At 38.9% G+C, this 24,345-nt stretch overlaps 1 protein-coding gene across 5 annotated transcripts in view; it reads left to right on the top strand.

The window, feature by feature from the left end:
* IFT56 (intraflagellar transport 56) overlaps positions 1-21,965 on the top strand; it is a 53,465-nt gene extending 31,500 nt beyond the window's left edge. Inside the window, exons 13-19 of one of the 5 annotated variants that reach the window (XM_075428835.1) lie at positions 1,077-1,165; positions 6,254-6,337; positions 8,485-8,554; positions 11,362-11,468; positions 16,258-16,391; positions 17,745-17,879; positions 21,729-21,965. In XM_075428835.1, coding sequence (XP_075284950.1) covers positions 1,077-1,165; positions 6,254-6,337; positions 8,485-8,554; positions 11,362-11,468; positions 16,258-16,391; positions 17,745-17,856 — 596 coding nt within the window. In that variant the 3' untranslated portion in view covers positions 17,857-17,879; positions 21,729-21,965. Of the gene's footprint in view, positions 1-1,076; positions 1,166-6,253; positions 6,338-8,484; positions 8,555-11,361; positions 11,469-16,257; positions 16,392-17,744; positions 19,000-19,515; positions 19,929-21,728 lie in introns of those variants that run through there. The other 4 variants (XM_075428834.1, XM_075428833.1, XM_075428832.1 and 1 more) reach the window with 4 other exon arrangements.
* The last annotated feature ends 2,380 nt before the right edge of the window (positions 21,966-24,345 follow it).

Here is a 24,345-nt window from a genome sequence, read left to right as displayed (position 1 = left end):
TACAATTTTCCAGTGGAATGCTGTATTTTGTGCTGTGATATAAAGTCAAAGTATTGGTTCTTCAGATACATGAAATTTCTATATACAGAAAAGATATTTTAATTTTCTAGTGTGGATGGATTGATAGTAACTAACCTACAGGAGCAGATTACTTCAAGGCTGTTGGTAGCCTTAGGATCTTGTCTCCTGTCACCTTACCAAACTGCACAGAGCAGCATGTTCTCTAATGATCATCACACGTAGTGAAATAGGAGTGATTTGACATCACTTGCATTTATGCCTTCCCAGCTGCTGCTTGGGTTCATCCATCTCGGACCAATATCTACTGGTTGGGTCTTCAGAATCTCTAAAAAAGCTTTGGAATAGTTTTTCAGTAACACATCTTGCAATTTCAGAGTAGATGACAGCATAGTATGGTGGCAGCAAAGTTGAAAGTGACATGGATGACAGCAAAAGTTTACTGACACTTATTTGAACTGATAGGCCTAACTTATTTATGGCTTTATGACTTGTGAGCAATGTAGTAATCCCAAATGCATGGAAATGAATTTTCATATTGTATTTTATCACTGAATATTTTTCCTGTACATGGATTTTTTTTATAACAATATTTTCAGTGTATCAAGTTTACTTTCTTATTGGAGCTAAAATTAAAATATGTAGAGCTTTTGTCCAAGATAATTGAAAAACATAATATTAAAGAAAAAAGGCTAATGAGATTAGAATAACAAAGTCAGGCTTTGCATCAATTGTTGTTTCCTAAGAGTGAAAATAATTCACAGTAAAATTATGCTACATACATTGTGTCTTGGAAAAGGCTTGTTACTTAAACAATTTGTCTCTGTAGAATTTGCTGTTTAATACAGTCTTGCAATAGTTATTGTATGCTGTAGAGAAAACTGACAAGATGATCTAATAGTTTTTCTAACCTCTAGTATGGTCCTTTGCCTGAAAAGGCAAGTTACACTATTTTTAGAAGTTAGCTGTTTTCATAGTTGCCAGCAATCTTGGCAGTGACTTCCATTACCGTGTGATTTTTAAATTCTACAAATCTGCATTTCTGTTTTGAATTGTAGATACCATTCCAGGGAGACAGTGCATGTCCTCCTGCTTCTTTCTTCTTAGACAGTTTGATAATGTCCTGATTTACCTCAACTCAGTCAAGGTTAGTATTATTATTTAGTATTGGTAGTACCCTAGTGCGTGGAATCACTACTTATGGAATTAGACTGTACTGTGTGAGACACTGTGTAAACATAAAAAGATACAGAAACACAACAGTAACAACAAAACACAGGAACAACTGTGGGACATAAAACTGGTCAATACGGCAAATTGATCTAGATGTAAAGAAGCAGTTTATAAGATAGCATTGTGCAGCATGCTGGGCATGATGGTCTTATCACAGCTGCAATTTAACCGTTATCAGGCTTCCTGGTGGCATCACCAAAGATGAGGAAGATAATTAAGGGAAGACAATGAAAAAATTTGCAGGTATTTATGGAGTGGGCAGCATGAAGGAAAACCCCCAAATGTTTTCTTAAGACATCAAATGAGTGATGTAGATTATTGTCACTGGCTAATAATTGTGGACATTTTAATGAACAAGAGTGTGTAAGGAAGATAGCATATGAAGGACTCTGAAAGTAATAACACTTATATTTTACAGGGAAAGCAGTCACTGAAGGGCTCAGATAGAGCGGTATTATCAAAGCAGTAAGCTATTATTTTTGCAGAAGTAATCTGAGTAGTACCCTGCAGGCAATGTGGCATTTTTCAAAGTAAGAGAAGGAGTTTGCGGTTATCATAATGAAGCATTACCAGTATTCAATGGATAAAATGGATATAATTTACAGATATTCAGTTATAAGTCAGATGTGAGGAAGAGAGAGAGGCTGGAGTGTGATTATAGGGTTAAGTGATTGCAGTCTTTTTCCAGTGATTTGAAACTAGAGTTGTAAGAACTCTGTATTTGGTAGGAAGAGGAACGAGAATCAGAAAATAAATTATTAGGGAGATACACAAGATGAACACAATTACAATGTTCTAAGGAGAGCTGAAGAAAAACATGTGGTTGTAATTGTGCCAAAAACAGCTGATGGGTGAAAAATGATGAAGGTGTACTGGTTTTTTCTCTGGAAAAGAGGTCAGTGAAGAAATCCCAAGTAGCTGTAACCACTGGAATGGCTCCACTGTAGTGGAATGAAGAGACGCCCCACCAAATTGGAGTCTGTGTGTAACTGAAGAAAAGGAGAGCTGGAACCTAACAGGGAGATTTGTTTTGCCTAACTTGAGCCATCTAAAAGTCAGATTTCTAGTTATTACTGATCATCTGGTCTCAGTCTATAGCCAATGGGGGCAGACGGTAATTTCCAGAGGAGAATTCATCCTGTGTATTTTTTATACTTATCTTAGAATGGAATGAGTCACCCCATAGAAATGCCCAGGTCTTCATTTCCTTTAAAAACTTCTTAAACAACTAGTTCCAACCTGAAAAGGTTGAAGTTAAATGCAATTACTCACCACCTCCAAGGTATGTGGGAAAACTTAGGAACAAGAGAGAGAAGAGTAGCATCTGGGGAGGCAAATGGAGTTGGTTTTAATATTGGAAAGCAAGGCTAGTGTTTGTAAAGGAAAGAGACAGAAAAGAACAAGACAGTAAACAGAAATTAGGAGGGTGAAAGTGGGCAACAGAGTGATCAGAGGACAGGTCAGAGTCCTGAGGCAAGAGTCTTGGAAACAAGAACTGAAGGGAAAACAAAGAGCACAGAATGCTCAGTGTTATTTTGTAAGATGTTAGTAAGAGCCTATGCAGAGGGAAATATAGGTGAGGAATAGATCTAATGTTTAAAAACTGTCAGGAGGGAAGTAGAAATAGTGTCAGGTACAGGTATGCAAGCCTTCAATCCTGCTATATTTATCAGCTAGGACGAGGGGCATTCTTGTCAGATCTGGGAGAAATGATTTTATTGTGTGTGCATAGGAGGGGGGAAGGGTTATCTGACAGTTTGGTTGGGTGTTTTGGTTTGTTTTAAAAACTTTGCTGTTTTGCTGAAAGTATGTAGAACTACTGTCACACATTGTAACATATGTATGTGGATCTCAGCTTGCAAGCCGGAATTGTCCACATATACATGCTTTTGGCATCAGTAACTATGTATCTGTTTTGATTTGACTTATATTTAGGCAAAGATAATAAATTTTAAAAAAATATTCCCTTGGTTTTCACAGTCGTAATGTGAATGCATTTATTGATTGATGCCTTTCATTGCTCCATGGTGTACTCTTGTTTGAGATACTGACCACTGCTTCCTCAAATGTGGAAAGAACGGTGATCCAGAGAATAATTAGAAATTTAAATATTGTCTTAAGAGATTTAGAAGATAGATATTATTTGCTGTACAGGGAAGTTAAGAAAATAAAATCATACAAAATGAGGATTAGAATAAACAAGGTAGATTTGAAACCTCCATTTGTATTAGGAGAGACTGAAAACAACATACAGCTTGCTGGAATTGCAGCAAATTTACAATGTCTTTTTGAAGAAAATGCATTTTGTCCCTCTCAAAACACAGTTGGTTTATGGAACTCATTGTCATAGTTCAAGGTAAGATTGAGGTTGCAAGTTTGGAAGGTTTTATAGATTGTATCTAGCAAGTTGCAAAATTATCAAGCTTAAGTAAAGTATCTATATGTTAAATTCTTGAAGGGAATCATAAATACTGGTAATTTCAGACATACTGCAGTGCATAAATAGCAAGAACTAAGGACAAACGTTTCCTGCCTACTACCACTTTCCTTGCATGGTCCTTCTGAAGAGTTGATCATTCTTACATTTTTTAGCTGAGACTAGCCACTGCTCAGATTTATTTCGGTCGTTCCCTTTCTCTTCAGGTCACAGGGATGCAAATAATTCTTCCTGTACCACGTTACAGGCAAAGTTTAGGTGGCTTTACAGTCAACTTTGTGTTTCATTCACAGGTACAAACTTCAGTAGAATCTCTGAAGCTCTTTAAGTGGAGCTGTGCACTCTGTGAAGATTGTTTGCATGATACTATCTCAGGAAACACCACCTTCATCCATGATTGATTAGAGCTGCTTTAGGCATGAGAATGTCTCAAAGGACATCTTATTATAAATGTATTGCCAGCTGCCCTGAGGGTGACATTATAATTCTGAAGATCAGCTAAGATGACAAGCTGATTCAGCCTCAGCTGAGTTCTGACCACAAGGAAGGCTTGATTGTTCAACTAGGTATCTGAGCATCTCATCGAAATGGACATCATTCAGAGCACAGTTAGTTTTATGAAAAGACTGAAGATCACTAAAAAGACCACAAAAGAGTACATATAATGTGGTTTAAAAAAAAAAAAAAAAAAAGAAACAAAACATCTAGCTGCTGTGAATGTGTTGCACTATCAGCAGCACTAGATTTCTGCTGGTTTTGTTTTTGCAGCAGGTCTGGTCTCTAGCACTAATACAGCCAGGATAGAATGACACATTTTTTGAGTTTGATTGCTGACAGTTTCTTTTCTCTTTTCATTCAAAAATACTATGGTGGGCTATTTGAACAGAAAAAACTATTCAAGCAGTAAAACCAGCATCTTGCTCACCAGCTTTGCTTAAGCTGGGACTTGTGCTGATTCACATGAAACTATCATTGAGGAAGAAAGCTGTAAAGTGTTGTAACTCTCATATGGTGAAACCAGTTGTTTCACCCTAAGGGTACTGAAATGCTTTAACAAACTGAGCTTAAGATTCACCCGGTTGGTTCATCCTCATGCTTTCACATAGCTTGCTGTATTTGCTGGCGTTTGGACCCTAACATAGACTATCTGAGTGAAACATAGATGTCTGGCAAATGGTGGCAACCCCCCACCTCTCCTCTCAAGGCACTAGCTTGATGTGTGTGGGTAGAGTGGATCAGTACCCTTTGACTGCCTGTGACAGGGAAGGGAAGAGGTTCCTCTAGTGTCCCTACATCATGAAAGAAGATAGAGAGCACTGGGAAAAGGTTTTGCCCCATGCTTCCTATGTCTTTTGTGCAGTCCCAACTGTGCTTTTTACCTCCTCCTCACTCTTTGATGAGGGAACATAACAAAAGTTTGATCTTCCTACACAAGTTGTTTCTTTTATAGGTGTTACATAACTAAAAACATTTCTTCTTCCACACACCTTGTTGTTACGCAGCCAGGAAGGCTTTTCTTACAGTCACTGTAATGGATAAACCACACTGCTTTTTTCCCATGCTCTTTCATAAGCATTGCACCTCTCCTCAGCAGGGATCCTCAATCTCATCCACACTTGTAGCTGTGGTATTGTGTTCCACCTTACCTCTACCAGGTCTATGGGTGCAACAGTGTGGGACAGCACTGAATGTAGAACACACTCAGCTGACTTTTGGTCATCTGAGTTATACTTCAGTCTGGACATCTGACCATGATCAAATCTAAGCTATTTGGGTCAAATCCAAACATCAAGCTAACCTGTACCTAGAGTTGTATTTCCTGCTTTGGTCCATGCAGCTTTTCAGAATAGATACAGCTAGATCAGCTAGATCAACCTGATCTGTCGTTAACCAGCTGCGTCCAGCCTAATATTATAGGAGAGAAAAACTTAGTGTTGCACTTCAGAAAGAGAGAAAAGGGTGCCTGTAAGCACGATTTGAGTTTAGGGAAGTCCTATTACACAGTGTGCTGCCTGGCTACAGCCCAGTACTGTGGCTCCACCTCCATCATGTGATCCAGTGTGTCAGACTAGCATCACGTAACCAGATCCACAGGATCTCTTCATGCACCTTGAGAAGTCTGGGAAAAACAAACTGTTCATCTCCTTAAGCCATTAGGGAGTCAACTGCCTATTTACCACCGTAGTGGTGAAATAAGTGCTTGGGAGGTGGAAGAGACATGGCAGCACAGCATGTCTTCACATGTCCAAAGTGAAAATTATACCAACAAATGCTGCCACTGCAATTTTGAGCTTGGAGCATTCTCCAGATCTCTCATGGTTAATATTGTGGAATGTTCCAGCTGTGTTTGTAGTCACGAATGTAGGATGGAAAGCCAGTCCACAATTTTCTACCCACTGTTTATAGATGCCGTATGTTCATAATGTGGGTTTTTGTTTTTCCTTCCCATTGTCTTGATATAGTCTGACTCAGATTTAGGGGGGAATATTTTAATGTTGTTATACCATGAGAGGAGGGGTTTTTGTTTTATTGATTTGGGTTTTGTCTGTATGGCTTATTTTCCAGAGTTACTTCTACAACGATGACACTTTTAACTTCAACTATGCCCAAGCCAAAGCTGCCATGGGCAATTTTAGTGAGGCTGAAGAGGTATGTGTTTACTTTCTTTAAAAAACAACAGTGGAAACATTTCCCACATACTCCCCTCTTTCCTTCCTTTTCTCCCTCCAGATCTTCATGTTGGTTGAAAATAAGCAGTTTGGGTGGAATGTTATCCTCCCCTTCTTAGAGGAACTGAAAATCTCAATGAACACTATTAGAAAAGATTATCTTGCTAATCTTGTAATGTGAGGTATATGAGGAGTCATGCTGCTTGTGGTGCATCACCAGAGTGCTTGCAGCTATCTCTAATTGATCAAAGAATACCCTCTTAATCAGATTTCCTATGCTTTGTCTGGGATCCCAGGCAGTCTTGTTGTTCAGACTGACTAGAGCATGCTGAGTAAAAGACAGTGAATAGTTAAAAGCTTCTAGGTGTCCCTAGAAATTTGTGTTTAAAAAAAAATTCTTCCTCTGGGAGATGTGGGAGGAAAAGAGGAAGTGCTCACTATCTTATTCAGCAGCATCCAGATGCAGCTGGAAGAGATTAACTTCTACACACAGCATTTTTTGTCTGTGTGCAGTAGAAACTTAATTACAACTAAAATATGCAAAAGCAAATAGCTGTTATGAAGATAGAAGCAACATTTTCCACCAGACCAGAAAGAAGACAAGCCAGAAAGAAGAGGGGAAAAAAAAAAAAAAAACAAAAACCACCAACCACGTAGTCTAAAGTGAATCATATAGGTTTGGTTGGTTTGGGGTTTTTTTTGGTTTTACTGTCTTTCTAACTTTTTAACTCTTTGGGTTTCTTGACAACAGAGCCCTCCTTGTTGTTTTTTTTCTGTTTCGGTGCCCACCTCCTTAATTTCTGTGCCATGAAATTGCATCTCTCTTTAAGAAAAATATCTGAGACTGTCAGGCAAAATAGATATGTATTTCAATGTACCCACCTTGATTTAGTTAGCTTAATGAAAACGTAGGTGAGTACCTTCAAACTGTTCTAGCAGGCTCTGCTGATAAAAATGATAATGCTATAAATAAGCTTTAGCTGCAGCCAGGCAACAAAGAAACGCAAAGGTGTAAACTGCTGTTAATTCACATTTTCCCTCTTACGTTCTTACAAATGATTCTATATAAATTTGTGTTAATGTAGCTGATGCATTTAGATAACAGGATTATGTAATTAAATTGATTGGTCTGTCCTAATGTCTGATCTTTACCTGTGATGACAGTTTCATATAAAGATCACCCTTCCCCAGCGTCTCATAACCTTGTAAAATATCTCCATGTATAGCACTTATTAACTTATTAAAATCTTACCTCCCTGGACATAATGAAATAAAACCTATGATAAAGTGCTACGTACACTGATAATGCTGCCCCTTTTTTTTTAATTTATTTCTTCCCCACCCCCAAAATTAGGGGGTCAGGAATGTTTAACCAATAAAAATGTCAGTAATTTGTGGAACTCATTGTTCCAGTATGTACATCTGCTGCTATAAAGGTATTTTGAGTTTTGCCAGTAGCATCTTAGTGTAGTTACAGATATACCTACAAAGAGGCATAAACAGCTTTTTTTTTTTCTGAGTAAAGCCAGAATACATTTTAAAATGTATAACTTCCCCCCACGCACTCCTTTAGATGTAGAATTTAATAAAGCTGTATTTGTACAGTAAGTTACAAAAGACTAATGTTTTGCCTCGGAACCCTACTGAAACCAAAATGGTTAGAAATGGCTTCTTGCTGACCCGGAATGATCTCTGACATGTATGGGGAGGAGAGGCTCATATATATGTGAAACTTCTGGTATTTCAAGAAGATGCTAATGTAATTGCTTGCATTGCTTTCTAAACAAACGCATTCCAGATAGCTTTTCCCACAGGCCCAGTGTTCCTTTGTGCTGTTTGTGTTACATGGCCGCCCACTGGCACTTGTTCAGAGCAGGCCGCACCCTCCGCACAGCTTGGCGTTTTGCAGCTGCACAAGTCCCCTGATAAGCATGGCACTGTTTGAATCTTCCACCTACACGACACAGAGAGATGCCCCTGCACTGCACTTGCGTACCCTAACTCTTCTCCTCAAGCAGTTGTGCGTGTGGCTTAAGCCTTAGCTGCATGTTGAAAGGAGGCAAGTCTGCCTTCTGTTTGTTTAAAAGTACATGCATGTATAATCTTTTCTTTTCCTTCTTCCTGCAGGTGTTCCTTTTGATCCAGAGTGAGAAGATAAAGAATGATTTTGTTTACCTTAGCTGGCTAGCTCGCTGCTGTGAGTCACTTTACCCTCAACATTGCAGAATACAGATCCTCCTCTATTGCATCAGTCTTGGCAATCCACTCTCTTAATTGAAATTAATGTTGTAGGTGGATTCAGGACTGTGAAAGTGAAAAGCTGATTGCACTAGTTATAGTGTGGGTGGTTATTGCACCTTTCATACATCTGGCTTTAGTAAACAATTACTACTTCAGTGCAGCGCTGTTACAGTTCCATCAGTGCAGCTTCGTCCTAAACAGTGAACCTTTTTCAATTGCCTACTCAATTGCTTGAGTGAAGATTTTCTGTCTTAAAAGACTGAGTTACAACTCTAAGATGTTCAGAGTAAAACATAAGACAGAATCATCTATACTGGGTCAGACCCAAGGGTCTGTCTAACTCCAAGAGCAGCCAATATCAGATGTCTAAGGAAAAGAAGAATCAGGCGAGCATATGTGGTATTTTTCTTCCTACCGTGCTATTCTTTGCACTGCCCAAACTCCTGTGCCTGAGGGATGTCCTTTACAATCTCCAGCATGTTTTTTCTTCCATAAACTTTTCCATTCTTCCCTTGAAACCAGAAAATTTTTGCTATGTTTAATATTCTACAACAAATTTTATGTAGTATTTCTGAGTCAGTTTTTACAACATTGCAGACTATACCTCAGTACAGATATAGCTGCAGCGCCACATGCAAAACAGTATAGAAGTGGGCTTTTCTAATGACTCAAGTCTGAGACTCCCTAGGCTAATTTGTTTTCCTTACAGTGCCTCAATACAAAAATGTTTTCTTATCAAACAATTTTCAGTAGTTGTACTTGGAATGTAAATATGTATGTTTTGGGACATTATACCATATCACAGATGGGGTCAACATCTCTAACTTGATCTTTCCAGACAGGCATAGCACACCTATGGATGCCTGTCTATGACTCTGTTTTAGGGTGTGCCAATTTACTTCCTTTTTCATTAAGCTGCCGTACCTGGCTGTGTTTGAGTGTTTTATATGTGAATGTTTTATGTGAACCTTTTTGATGAGAGAACTACTGTTGCAAAGGGCGATCATGGTTGTTCAGTAGACAGTGTTCATCCCTTTGATTCTGTGCTAAAGTAGTTCTTTGACATACATCTGAGGATGTAGAACTCTTCAAAGGTGCTACTTATTATGCAAGAAGTGGAACTAACACTGTTACCAATTCTGTGTTATCAATTAATAATTTTCTAGCTCTTTCATAAGAGTTGCTATTTATTCTTGAGTGTGCCTTTTGCCATTCTGAATTCCTGCTGAAGTTTCAGTAAAGCTGCTATGTTTTTCTGTGTCTGTCTTAAAATTTTGGGTTTTCATTCCCAAACAGCTGCTAGAATTCTTTGCAGAAACAACTATTCAGTGATGAATATAGTTATCTTTTTGGGTCAAGTATGTAAATTACTATTAGATTCTTCTGGATAAAAGCTGCTGCAGAAATTACAAAGCATTGTAACACATTCATGTCAGAGTATGATTAGGTATTGAGTCGTAAACAATTCAATGCTGAAATATTTCCAAAGTGCCAAAAGTACCAGAGATGCATCTTTTTTGGATGCTAGACACCACTTTTTTGTTTAATATTATTGTACTATTTATACCAAATTTTTCTTGAAGACAAGGTAACAAAACTTTGAATTAGCACAGTACTCCATTTCTTTCGATAGATGGGCTGGTATTTGGAAATTAAGACCTGGCTGTTTGCCACTGTGTGTGGTATCTGGAGCCGATAAAAGAAAAATCTGATTTGATGCCTTGCTGACTCCTAAATGAGAGGTGTCTATAAATCCTGTGATTTGGTGTTACATGTTTATTGTTGATGATTGCCACCCATTTGCCTGCAACGTATGTACTGACACAGTGGGCACAGATACAATAAGCTAAACATTCCCTCTTTTGAAAGAGCGCAAGAGTGGTCCACGTGTGAACAGCCAGCTACTCGGTGACTAGCTGGTCAGACCTGAAAAATAAAGGCATACTTAATTTAATTTTCTTTTCTCCCAGTTATTGAGTGAGTCTGGAATTACCACTATCAACCTCAGATTCAACAGAATGGGTTCTTATCTCCAGTAAATCAAATTTTAGGATTCTTTGTGTTCAAACACCCTGGCAGAATTTTCACTAGCTGAGATCAGAGATTCAGATTTCTTTATTTCTAATTCTATGTAGCAGTGATGTTTAAAGTTAAAGAAAAATTCTAGTCACATAGGCAAATTTAAAACCAGCACAAAATCTCAGGCATTTGGAAACATTTTTTTTTAGTAGATGCATAATGACAAGTTTTGTTATGCTTGGAGGGGCTGTGTGTTCCCTCCTCCCTTTGGTTTGCTATGATTCATGGGAATCGAATGTTTACACTGAGGTGGGCATCAAGTATTAAAGACCTCAGGTCAGTGCCAATTACAATTTTTCTGTGTGCAAGAACACATAATCCTAAATCTCACTATCTAAATGGATTGCCACAGTTCATTGTCCTGCATAAAATAACTTCTCTAATGTTTTGCATTCTGTTTCTTAATCACATCTGAAATCATGAGAGTTGTGCTTATTGCTGTATCTGTGAAATACAAATTGAGATGTAAATGCCATAATTATTCCTCTTGACGTTGGTATTCTCTGAATTGCTGTTATCGCTAGTAAGTCAGAGGGACAAATTTCCCTTCCCAACCTTATGCTCACAGGGCAAGGCATGCATTTACATTAAGCAGAGAAATTTAGGAAAGTTTATTCCACCTGCCATTGAGTATTGCATGTGGCATATTCTTTTCACAAACCCAGCTTTTTGTTGTTATTGCAGATATTATGAATAAGAAACCACAGTTGGCCTGGAAGCTCTATCTGAAGATGGAGACCTCAGGGGAGTCCTTTAACCTTTTGCAGCTCATCGCAAATGATTGCTACAAAGTGAGTCTTCTCTTTAGAACTTGGTGTATGGCATGTTAATTCAGTGATTGTACCAACAGACATTTTTTTGATACTTTCCATCATTGTCATCACTAGTGAATTTTCTTTTATAACAGTGGGATGTCTAATAATGTAGATGAGTTGGCAAGGATTAGTCAGTCTTTTAACCTACAGGCCTTCTTGGTAGACAGTCCACTGATTAAAATATTGGTAAATTACTGCATGCTTGAGCTATCAATAACGGCAACAGTTTCTTCTCCTGCTAGGGATTCATTGTTGGTAGAAATTACAAGAAACTTTTAAGACAAAGATCTAGCATAGATTCAGTAAGGAGCCTCATGCTGCCTTTTTTTTTCTGTGATAGCTTTATTTTTCCTTAAAGCTTGTAATAGCAATGGAAGATACTTCTTTGTTAGTCATGAGGAAATGGAAAGAGAATTCCCCCAACCACTATTCTATCTGCCCAGCTGGGCACAAAGAGACACAATGTGTTTGCAGTCATTAGGAATAAAACTACTCAGAAAAAATGGCGAGCTTACCTGCCTACAGTTGGATACTTGCTAACACGTAATAGGTCTTCTTTTGAACCTTTTATAGAGGGGACTTTTAAAGAGATGAGGTTAGACTAAGCTGTCTAATGTTTTTAAAAATCAAGCTAGACAAGACAATGTCCACTCTAGTAGGGATGCTCTGGGCATTTTAGAACAAGTTAAAATATATGCTAGTTTACTTGTTCTAAGCTTCTAGATTGTGTTTTCTAGTTCTGATGCTCCATGCTAATGTGCTGATGGCAGACCTCCAAATTCTATTTTATACAAAGCTATGTTAATAGTGAAGAGATCTTGGGAAGCTGATTACAATTCTGCCTAAATTCCTACCATCTAATTCTTCAGATGGTGTCTATACACAGCGAGACCTAGCTTTGATTCAAGTTTTCTTGCTGTTCTGCAAAGCATGTGTCCTGGCTTCGGGTAAAGCAGAACCGATTCTCTTTCAGTGAATCTTCCTTACACGCAAGCTCTGCAGTCATAAAGAAAATATGGATTTGATGGGTGGACGTTTTGGTGGATAAGGAATTGGTTGGAAGGTCACAGCCAGAGGGTGGTGGTCAACGGCTCGATGTCCATATAGACGCCGGTAACAAGTGGTGTCCCTCGAGGGTCCATACTGGGGGACCGGTGCTGTTTAATATTTTCATCAATGACATAGACAGCAAGATCGAATGCACCCTCAGCAAGTTTGCAGATGACACAAAGCTGAGTGGTGCAGCTGACACGCCAGAAGGACAGGATGCTATCTGGAGGGACCTGGACAAGCTTGAGAAGTGGGTCTGTGTGAACTTCTTGAAGTTCAACAAGGGCAAGTGCCAAGTCCTGCACCTGGGTCAGGACAACCCTTGGTATCAATACAGGCTGGGGGATGAAGGGATGGAGAGCAGCCCTGCAGAGAAGGACTAGGGGGTACTGGTGGATGAGAAGCTCAACATGAGTCGGCAAAGTGCGCTCGCAGCCCAGAAGGCCAACCGTATCCTGGGGTGCACCAAGAGAAGCGTGGCTAACAGGTTGAGGGAGATGATTCTGCCCCTCCACTCTGCTCTGGTGAGACCCCACTTGGGGTCCTGTGTCCAGCTCTGGAGCCCCCAGCACAAGAAGGACATGGAGCTGTTGGAGCGGGTCCAGAGAAGGGCCACAAAAATGAGCCGAGGGCTGGAGCACCTCTCCTACAAGGAAAGGCTGAGAGACCTGGGGCTGTTCAGCCTGGAGAAGAGAAGGCTGCGGGGTGACCTTAGAGCAGCCTTCCAGTACCTGAAAGGGGCCTGTAGGAAAGATGGGGACAAACTTTTTAGTAAGGCCTGTTGTGACAGGACAAGGCGTGATGTTTTTAAACTAAAGGAGGGTAGATTTAGACTGGATATAAGGAAGAAATTTTTTACAGTGAGGGTGGTGAAACACTGGAACGGGTTGCCCAGAGAGGTAGTGGAGGTCCCACCCCTGGAAACATTCAAGCCCAGGTTGGACGGGGCTCTGAGCAACCTGGTGTAGTTGAAGATGTCCCTGCTGACTGCAGGGGGGTTGGGCTAGGTGACCTCTAAAGATCCCTTCCTACACGAACTATTCTATGATTCTAAAACATGAGAGCTTCATGTGCAGGGTGGATGTAGAGGCCTATAAAGAAAACTTGTTTGAAAGGATTGTAAATGGCACTATAAGAGAAAGAAAAATTGGTTGTCGTATGTAAAGAATACTGCTGTGCAAGATTTCAGTAGACAGTAAGAGGATGGTGTATCCGGCATCCTCTCTGCCATCTACAATGATGATTGCACTGTGTTGGAACCTAGAGGAGTAGCAGTTCAGTAACAGGAGAAAAGGGTGTTCTCTGGACAAGTGTCATGGTGAGACACAGGCCGTCCGCTTCTCAGAATGTATTGGCCAGAGCTGCTTATATCAGAAGGCAGGCTGAAGTTATTTGGGGAGCAACTGTTTCAGATTTAATTTAAATTAAATACAGAATGTAAAGACAGATTGTAATTTTATGATTGTGCAAATATAGTAGTTCACTGTTTTAAGAAGACAGACGTAAGAAGAGGAGCAGAACACAGATAATAGGTGTAAAGCTTGTGGATCAGTAAAGCCTAATGCAAATGAATACACAAGAACTAACAGCTATTAGCGTAGGCTTATTAGAGATACAGTGACCACACTTGCCATCATAGAGGAAAGATAGTAAACAGTCCTTTTGAAAACTTCCTAAGGATTCTCAGTTCAGCCAAGCTCTCCAAAGAGCAGCAATATCTGCATACTATCTGTAAAATTCTTTTCTGCTGTTTTCCTTCATCTGACAAAGTAACATGGTCTCAAAATCCTAATAAACACAAAATTGAAAGTCAGAAAATCTACCCTGTGATCACAAAAGCATTCTTCTAAAACTGAGTGAATTCTGTCTTGCACATCTTTCAAGTATTCCATCCACCAGCTCACGCTAAAAGTTGTGTTGCTCAAGCAAGTGGCTGTGCCTCTGGTGTTTCCTGTAGCTGCAATTTGTGAAAGCAAGTTGACGATCAGACCTTATGTAAAACCTCTCTATAGACCATTCTAAGTCTCATTTAAATCAGTTGATTACTTTGCCTAAAATCTTCTCAAAACCTTATTGTACTCTAGAGGAGAAGCAGCTCCACACTTTGGGTTTATCTAGAGCTCTTAAAAACTGCACTTACAGGACTAAATTTTTCAGCTTAATTATGTGTCTGCATATGGCTATAAATGACTGCTCAAAGACCAAGGAATTTATTTTAAAAATTATTACTATAGTGTTATAACTTGTCTTTCTACACTACCAGCTGTTTGTACCTCTTCCACTGAATGGCAAGGCCCATGTTGTTTGAGTTTATGTAGCATTTTCCAATTGTTTCTGAAACATATTATATTGGAAGCCCACAGGCAGCACCACAGCTGTAACTTAAGGCGGCAGTCACACTGGGCTTCACTCAACAATTGAATGAACATGGGTGGAGCAAGGTCAACAGTGTCCTGAGATTAGGAGTAGCTGGAAGCCCTGTTGCTGTGCTGATATAAGTTGTTCAGTGAGGAAGCTGGGATGCAGGACATCTGGCTAATTTCTTGCTGCTTTTCATGCAACAGCCCATCTTACCCATATAGGGAACAGCATGTGACTTGGGGTGAAGCATTTCCTGCTTTTATGTCAGATAGAACCAGTATCTGCTTAATGGAACTAGATCAGATGCCAGTTTGGAGAGATCAGCATTCAATTTTTTCCTTTTAGCTGACACATCTGATATTGTTTATACACGCTACCTTTATTCCCATCCATTTAAGTGCTTGCCAGTCACCTGTGGTTAAAATCACCATTTATGTGAAGAAAAGGGAATTATTACTCATTCTGTAGTACCTGTGTTTCTCTGACTAAAGTTTCCAAACGTAACTCCCACAGCATATCCTTTTTTCCCAGCCACCAAAGGATGGGAGATTGTGCTCAGTCTGCCTTCTGTGCTCTCTCAGGGGAAGATGCTAGCCACAAACAACATTGCTATTCAGGCTTGCCCAAGTAAAGAACACTCACAGTCATAGATAACGTCCACATGAGTTATGCCGACTTCAAAAGCCACAGTTATTGTGGTCACTCCTTTCACACTGGCTGTTGCGACCCAGCTTGCTTCTTTTTCCCATATACAAGTAGAAAACTTAAGACAGAAAAGATAGGGTACACAATCAATTTTCCTTTGCTCAGGAAAAATTTAGATTATAGAGTCACAATCTTATTTTGTACTGTACTGTAACAGTGAAGAAAAAAATAATTAGCTCTAAGTTAAACCCAAAAGACATCCAAATATGTCTCTGTGACCATCTCTAGATGAGGAAAAGTGGTTCCATTTTCAAATGTTTGGACTACTTTGAAGTTGATATTCTATCAAAGCCTTTGGTATAGTTGGTACGACACTAGGTAGGGCACCTCATAAAAAAGAAGTTCTGTAAGCTAGGGTTATCAGCATATGATCAAAACAACAGTGCCGATCATTGCCAACTAATAAAGTTCACAGTGTAGTTTGTCTACAACATGTTCAAAGGCACAGACCAGTAATGTAATACCACCTGTTTCCCTGTGTAGAACTGAAATGTGCTTGTTCTGTGTCACTTGCTGCCTGCATTAAAACAGGAAAATGCACATTGCTTCTATGACTTACTGATGATTTCAGAAAACCGAGCTCAGAATTTTTAATCTCCTTCTGAAAGATGATCATATAGTCAGGAATAATGTTTCACTTTCTGTGCAGATGCGTCAGTTTTACTATTCAGCCAAAGCGTTTGATGTTCTGGAGAGACTGGACAGCAATCCGGAATACTGGGAAGGCAAGAGAGGTGCTTGTGTGGGTGTCTTTCAAATGATCTTAGCTGGCCGAGAAGCAAAGTGAGTATTCTGTGTTGTATCTGAATTTACTTTACTCTTTTCCTATTCCCAGTTAGCTGTAAGTCAGTATCTTAGCCTTTAGGACTACATATCTTCTTCCAATTCCTTACTGACCTTTCAGAGAATAGACAGTCTGGCTAGTGGTTCCATATGCAATGTTCAGTTTGAACTGTATCTTCCACACCATCAGTTATAGACTATATGGTGGAGAACAACTTCTCAGCGAATGCTATGAATAGTAGGAAACCAAAATACATTAGTCATTATACTAGGGAGAGCTAAGTTACAAATGTAGTATGTCTGTGAACTGAAGAACCTTATTTCATGTCGATGGCATAAGAATGGAAAACTGTCCCATGACATTTTAAAGTTCAGAACTAAGGAAACATTTACTCAGCATTGTAGGAAGGACACAATTCCTCTAAACAATGAGTAGATGAGACTGTGTTTTCACTCAAATTTGCTTTCTGGAGACACTGTCCATGTCAGACAAATATACTTATTTGATGAAAGCTTGAAAGCTTAAAAGCTTAAAGGAAATTATTTGTGTTACTGATAATTTTGCTTTCGGCCCATTTCACTGGATGGGAGAATGAGAGAGTAGTGAGGCTGTATTTAAGAACTGTTCCCTTATGAATATTCTGCTGTGATGCCAGATGGCCTTTCTCCCCTGGCCAAGGCAGCATGACTGGTAGGTGCGTATCTTGGCTTCTGCACCTTCCTTGTATTCCCTTCTCTGCTGGAATAATCTCATTAACTACTGCCTCCTTCAAGTGTCCTTTTAGCAATTACTGCAGTAAAATACACATAGCTTGCCTGGTTTTCAATTTTCATACAAGTTCTTGCTGTAAAGTAGCTGGCAAACTGTAGCTTCATACTGGCTTAACCTATTGGTAAGGTTCATTTCCATGCTATTTGTATTTATGTGTAAGGTGCCTTGGCAGCTTTAAGGTAGATGTCACACTAAAGACTGCCAAGTAGCATTAAAGACACACAAAGAAAAAAAAAATAAAAAGTTTGCTTAAATCTGGGGAACTATTTTGCAAGAATAAGAATTATGTTTAAATACACACACACACACACACACACACACACACTGAACTCCAAACTAATTACATTTTGCTGATTTTTTTTTTTTTTTTACTTTTAACTTCTCTCCTTGTTGCAGTTGTATACAAGACTTTTTTTTTTTTGTCCCCTGGGATCTCCTCCACTGTGCATTTTTGCCTATTCTTGCTCTGCAGATGAATGGAGATCTCTGTCTAGGAACCAAGGTTGCAAAATAGTTTATATGTGGGTAATTGTTTATTGTATCAGTTGGCTCAATTAAATCTTCGCTTTTCACCTTTGTAGAGAGACCCTACGGGAAGTACTGCATCTTCTGAAAAGCACTGGTAATTCTCAAGTAGAATACATTGTCCGCATCATGAAAAAATGGGCCAAGGAGAACAGAGCCCCTGTTTAAGTCAGCGCCACAAAATGAACCCGGTCAGTTACAGTTGTGTGTGTGGCTGTAGGGTGTGGGTCTTGGTTTCTCCTGTGCATTTGGGCTACCTCCCTCCTTGCAGGACTTTAGACAATAAAGTAGGTTGACCCAGCTGAGCAACAGCTTAGTGCAGTGAGATTGCAAAACATTCAGCAAGTATTTTTTTTCATTAAAGCTTTATTGGTACTTTTTCTGTTGCACTGCTCTCTATTCCTCAAAGTTTGTAATTTTTTAGTAGTAATTCCAACTGTCTACAAATCGAATTGCTCATCAGATGTTCCCCAGATTTCTCAGCACAAATTACTGGAGTGCTTGGGGCGGGGGGACGGGGAGTTCAGCAAGCCGCCTGGCCTCCAGAGAAGAATCATTTGTTAAATGACTGAGACAAATCTACTTCTGCAAGTGATGCAATGTGGCAAGTAGAGAGGATGACGGTGACAACCAAAAGCCATTACTAGGGCATCAGATAATACATAAAGACTTCTATATATTACCTGTCTGGAGTAAAATACAAACCATATTCTGAGCACTGTCCTTTTCTGGATAACTCTCAATAACTAATGCCTTAATTTCTTGGTTTTATCTATAAGGAGCGTTTTCTCTCTTCCCATTATTTCTGAAGATGAAGGTTAATCAACCCAAAATACCAAGCTCTGAAGTGGCTTATTTGCTTTCTAGGTTGGTAGCGAAGCCTGATGTTACCATCTTTTTCAGAGCATGGACATTTGACTGACTGTATTGTTCAATCTTGCTTGGAGGTCTGACACTCAAAACATTTATTCATGTTAATATAATTAATATGAGTAACCCATTTAGTTTAGCAACCTGAAGGATAAAAGAACTGGATGTTTTGGGTCATTTTCTTTAGCATTTACCACCCTCATTAGCAATACATTCATTATATTTTTGGATTTGTTATACTCTCCTGTTTTTTAAGGAGAACAGATCAGAGAATACATAATTCTAAAAGAAGGCAACAGTTATAACATAGCAATGTATAATACATTTTGTAGTGAAATTTTGTGTATTATTTGTAAAAGGAAAATTTACATTTAGTACATGTGTAAAATACAAAGTATTTTTTTATCTTTTGGTGAGAAACTCAGAATACTGTGTTCTCTACTGTCTGTGCTTTGATTAAAGCTCTTAATTGAATCTACAGTTGAATGTCTTGTTGGTCTGTGTTGCTTCATACTGCAGAAGTTGAAATAGTATCTTCATTTTGCTGTGGAAGAGGGCAGATTTGTGACTGGTCGTTAAATGTCCGTTCAGTAATCAGTCGAAGGCAAGCCAATGGCCTTGGTCCTGATTTTCTGGTAGTTTGCTGAAAATAGGGAGCCTGGGTGTATAAGGAACATATACACCTTTCTGCCATATAACGTCATTTTTCTTACTGCTTTAGGCAAAAACTGTGGGTATCATCATTCAGCTATCTAGAAGCACATTGATAGTTGTGGCTATTTGTATTTACATCTAGAAAACTGATCCATCATACTAGCAACAATAATACGACCTTTCAGCTGGGACAGGGGACATGTTACACTCATTCAAAACGGGTGTGAAAGGACCAGTATTTTCACTGAAAGCAGTTACAAAACACATTTCACTGGTAAAAGGTCTTTTTCTTTTCCCTTCCAGTTTAATTAACTTGGAAACAGATCGGGAATACAATTATGAGTCTTGGTACAAAGCTTCAAAAAATCATGTTGGTGGCTTTGCAGCAGATGTTACATGCATCTAATTACTCCCTTTATTGAAGCTTAACCTGCAGGAGAGCTGAAGAGCATCCAAATCCATTACAGACCATTTCACATGTTGGTTGAATCTTCTGAAAGAAGTGTGGTGGCATTGCAGCATAAGGGCTTGGGGACTAATTTTAAATTCTCTGTCTGTGACCAGTGAAGAAGTTTTTGAAAACCTCACCTTTATTCACTATAGCCACAAAGTCATATCTGATATGCTAAATAAAGTGGGTTTTAGAACAGTGCATTTTATTGACTGGTAATAATGCTTTTGTCATTCAGGACATAAAGAACGGGGGACTGCAGGGCTTTGCCTTGAGCAGTGATGAAATAAAAGATACATTACGTATTGTCCTAGCATTTAGGGTCTTGGTAATGGAATAGATTTGCAGGTACTATTAAAAGGCAGAACAAGAAAAGTGCTGAAATACTGGTGTTTATTTTACCTTAGAAATATGTTCTAAGAACATATTCCATTGTTTAATCTGAGATCGTATTCAAAGAACAGAGGTGTGAATAGGAGTTGCCTTAGCTGACACAAAACAGGAAGTTAATAAAGAATTTCTAAAGCTGTTTCTCAGGTAGAGTTAACAAAATTTTATCCCTGCCCATTTCCATGTTTCCCTGAACTGTAGAAATGCAAGGAGTCAAGGTACTCTAAACAGGACAGCTAGGGGTGAAGGTAGATGTGGAGAAAAACAACAACAAAAGTGACCTATGCAGAACAAGCAGGCAGTGAAGAATGCATGTGCAGAGTCAGGGAAACGGGTATGTTTATTGGGTCAGGAGTAAGTGCATATAAAATTGAAACAGTGGCATTTCAGAACATGTAGCAGAAGAGAGACTAAGGCAGAAAGAAATTGCTGCATCATTAGAATTTCAGGGAAGAGTATGGAAAATAAGTTATTTCTTACACCCTGAATAAGCATCTGATTCTGGAAAATAGGATATAGAGGACACAGAAGGTACTGTGCTAGCAATCATATCATTAATGGTGACCGGTAGAGAAAGCCAAACCCAAAACAGTGCTTAACTGCTTTTGGATTGGTGCTGACCCATTCCTGATAGATGAGGAGGATGGCCTTTAATTAAACTTGGTAATACCCGAACAACATTTTTGCCAGTAACATCTAAGTGAATTACATTGCAGGGGAGGACATTTATCCTGTCTGTTGCTGCAAGTGAGTTCCAGGATAACATCCGCTTTGGCCAGCATCTGAACTGATGCAACACAGCAGCAACCCTCTTGGATCAATTCTGGAATCCAGCATATAACTTCTAAGCACTGTAACAGCTGGTGCCAAGCAATGTACTAAACTGGAGGTGGCAAGTCCACTGTGAAGGAAAAGTCATGTCATGTTCCAACTCTGTGGACTGTGGCAGGTATTCAGGTTGATGTGGTCCCCTCAGCTTGAAGATCGCTCATTGATCTTCATGAGAAAGCTGTCTAAGGTTGAATAAGGAGCTTGACCATTAGCTAGTAAGACACAAAATAAACAATGACATGTATAGCTGTTGCTACATGTAGCTTCACTAGATGGGTGAAGCTATCCATACATTGAGGAACACATCTGGGTTTTTTTTCCCATTGATGTACTCTTTAACCAAATTTTCCCGGTATTATTTCCACTCACTCTTTTTTGAGTTTCATTTCCAGACATCCCTCTCCCCATTTCATCTATTCATATGATCACTGCTTAAGCAGCTAATTGCATGAAAATGTCACCAGTAACCATTAAAATGAAGTCATTAATCAACTACTAGATAATCTGACCTGACCCTACATATAGCAAGATGGTAGATTTCATCTGCTAATCTTTGTGTTGAACCCAATAACTTGGATTTCTGTAAAAATATTTGCCAGAAAAACTTAAGAGTCTTAATGTGAAGGTGGATAATGAAAAATCCATAGGTTTACTTTGCAATTTATACAAATGGTTAAATTGCCTTTGCTCATCTAGGAATTGTACCTTAATTCTAAATTCAGCTTGTTTGGCCTTGCTTTCTAACATTTTATTCTTCCAATTTTCATCTTTGCTGCTAGTCGTTAAAGCCTAGCATTCTTTGTCTTGGTTTGGTTTTTTGGTGGGTTTCTTTTTTCACCTGCAGGTATGCATAAACTACAAGCAAGTGACCTCTATCCTTGTGAGGATATTTTCCAGTCTGGAAAACTGGCAATCGGTTTGTCAACAGATTTTTTTTTTTAAACGTGGCCATGAAGCACTGGGCATAACTTATCACCGTACGTGACACTGAAATCTTCCTCCATACTGCTGCTTACTATTCTCCTACCTGCGTACTCAAAAACTGCATTCACTCTTTTTGCCATATTATCACTGGGGGAGCTTGCATTAAATTGCTTCTCGACTGTGACGTGACATCTAGAGTTTTTCCAGGACTGGTATTTTCCAGGATACAGACTACCCTTCCGAAGAGACAGCCTACCTTTAGCTCTGCAAAAAATATATTTTCTTCGAATGGGCTCAGTGTTCCAGCTTATGCAGATCTCTCCGTGTGACTATCTTATCCTCGCTAATTACTAGGCTGTTTCTCTACAGCCTTTTATTAGTGCTGTTTTACATCTAAATCTGGATCATCAAGGGATATGTTAGATCCTCCATTTTCCAGGACCCTACTAAAGTAAACCCCCACAAACATTCTATTAATGATGACTGATGGCTACTTTTCATCATTTGTCATTCTCAGCTTAACATGTACCTTACAGATAGAATATTACCATGTTCTTTTAAATTAGGTATATGACACTAGAAATTTATGTATTGCATTTGTATAACTGCAATATTGTTGCATTCAGATAAATTTGTAAAAGAGCCAAGTCACGGGACCTAATACTTCCCATTCATTCTTTATTAGATGAACCTTACAGCATCCCAGAAAGATTGATGGAGTCCAGTTGTTCAAGGCTGCTAGCAGAATTTGAAACAACTTTTTTTTGCCCTGTAATCACATTTAGAACCCACACCCCAAAATCTTACTTTTGACTTTGTAGGCTTTAAACTTAATTTGGAACAAATATAGCAGACATATCACATCTCTGTGCAAGGGACAGTTCCTAAATTCCTTATAGGTCTTGCTTACAATTACGCTAGCATCTATTTATAGATTTAAAAATAAAAATCTATATTTAGTAAGAGCTGTGACTTTTGAGAAGACACAGTGTATTCTTCAAATAAAAAGAGAACTTCTGTTTCAGTTCATACTTATACTTGTGCTTAATTGCTTCACATTATATTGTTCTTATTTCTTTAAGAGAATTTAAAATAATGAATTCAATAAAATAAGTAATGGTCTTTAAAATGTTTTTACAAGTAGATCTTCAAGAATCAGGGACTGAAGTTATTTTGATAGGAAATATGCTATGGAATAGTCTGTAGCAGTTCTCAGATACAGCTAAATCTAACTGAAAAGTGGGATACTACCTATGCTGTTGTCTCTGAACTGCACTTTCATGGACCTTTTTTGGAGTCCTCAAACCACACTTCAAGCTGGCCCTTAACTAGGGAAGAGTGATGAGCCTCAGACTCCACCATCTGTTCCCTGATCACTGTAAGCAACTTCCATGCGGTCAGTTCTGTGAAAAACCACACAATAACAATGCAGAATTATATAATATACAATAACATATTTTAAGAATACATATAATAATGATGAGATAGTTTATGTCACGTCAAAAAGAACTGTGCTTCAATTCTAATAGTTACATTGTGCATTGTAACAGCCATAATTTCCTCTGATGACTTCGTCCATCTTAAATGGGATCGTTATGTCCGTCTATTCTGAAGCTGCTGGTAGTCTTTTCCTTGGCCTCACATCAGTGGGTGAGGCCATTATATGGGTAGCCATTATGCGAAAAACACAATGTCTTACTTTGGAGAGCTAGTGAATTAATTCACATCACATGAATTAAATGTATCTCTTGAAGATCAGCCCCTGTGTGACAGCTGTGTCTAAGAAAAGTTTAGAAAAATTAAATTACAAAACTCACTAAACCAAGTGTTATACTGCCTGGTATGTTCCCAGTACTGATGGTTATCATAATACTAATATTCTACAAGTTCAATCTTACTTTTGTTTGCCTTATTCATGATGCCACATGTGCTGAACATAGTCACCACTGAACAAATTTGGAAGCTATTTATTTATATAAAACAATGGTGGTTTTCCCCACCACTTAAAGGGAGAAGAGCTATTTTCAGGTCACAGCAAATTACTTTCAGAGGCAAGCTTTACAAGACATCCCACTCAGTTTAGGTAGTTTTCCTCAAACAGGTTCTGTCGCTGTGTCCGCTTTTCATTTCTGCACATTCTCCTTCCCTGCCGAGTGTTTTCCCTTCCCATCGGGCATCAGATCCCCTCACGTGCTTGGCCTTACGGGACTACCACGAAGCACTGCCAAAGCACTGCCGTTTCCCACGTATCTCCTCCTCCCCTCGCCCCACCTCTGAGCATTACTTGCCTTATTCCCCTTCACAAGCATTCTAGGCAAGATTTATTCAAATTTGTAAAATATGCTAAGTCCTATGGAGGACTAGAAATCAGCGTGACACTAAGAAATAACTCAGTCTCTTAAAATGGTGAGGAAGTATTCAGATAAGTACTCAATATAAGTTAAATCTGACTGTACAATTACTTATCAGTGTAAGGGGGAATACTTTTAAGGCCAGGAAAATGACATTTGTAACACAGCTGTCGCACACAAAATGTA

This window comes from Opisthocomus hoazin, chromosome 8 (genome assembly GCF_030867145.1).
Source record: "Opisthocomus hoazin isolate bOpiHoa1 chromosome 8, bOpiHoa1.hap1, whole genome shotgun sequence".
NCBI classification, from domain to species: domain Eukaryota; kingdom Metazoa; phylum Chordata; class Aves; order Opisthocomiformes; family Opisthocomidae; genus Opisthocomus; species Opisthocomus hoazin.
The sequence above is the reverse complement of the archived record's forward strand: the minus strand, read 5'-3'. Positions and strand labels throughout refer to the sequence as shown.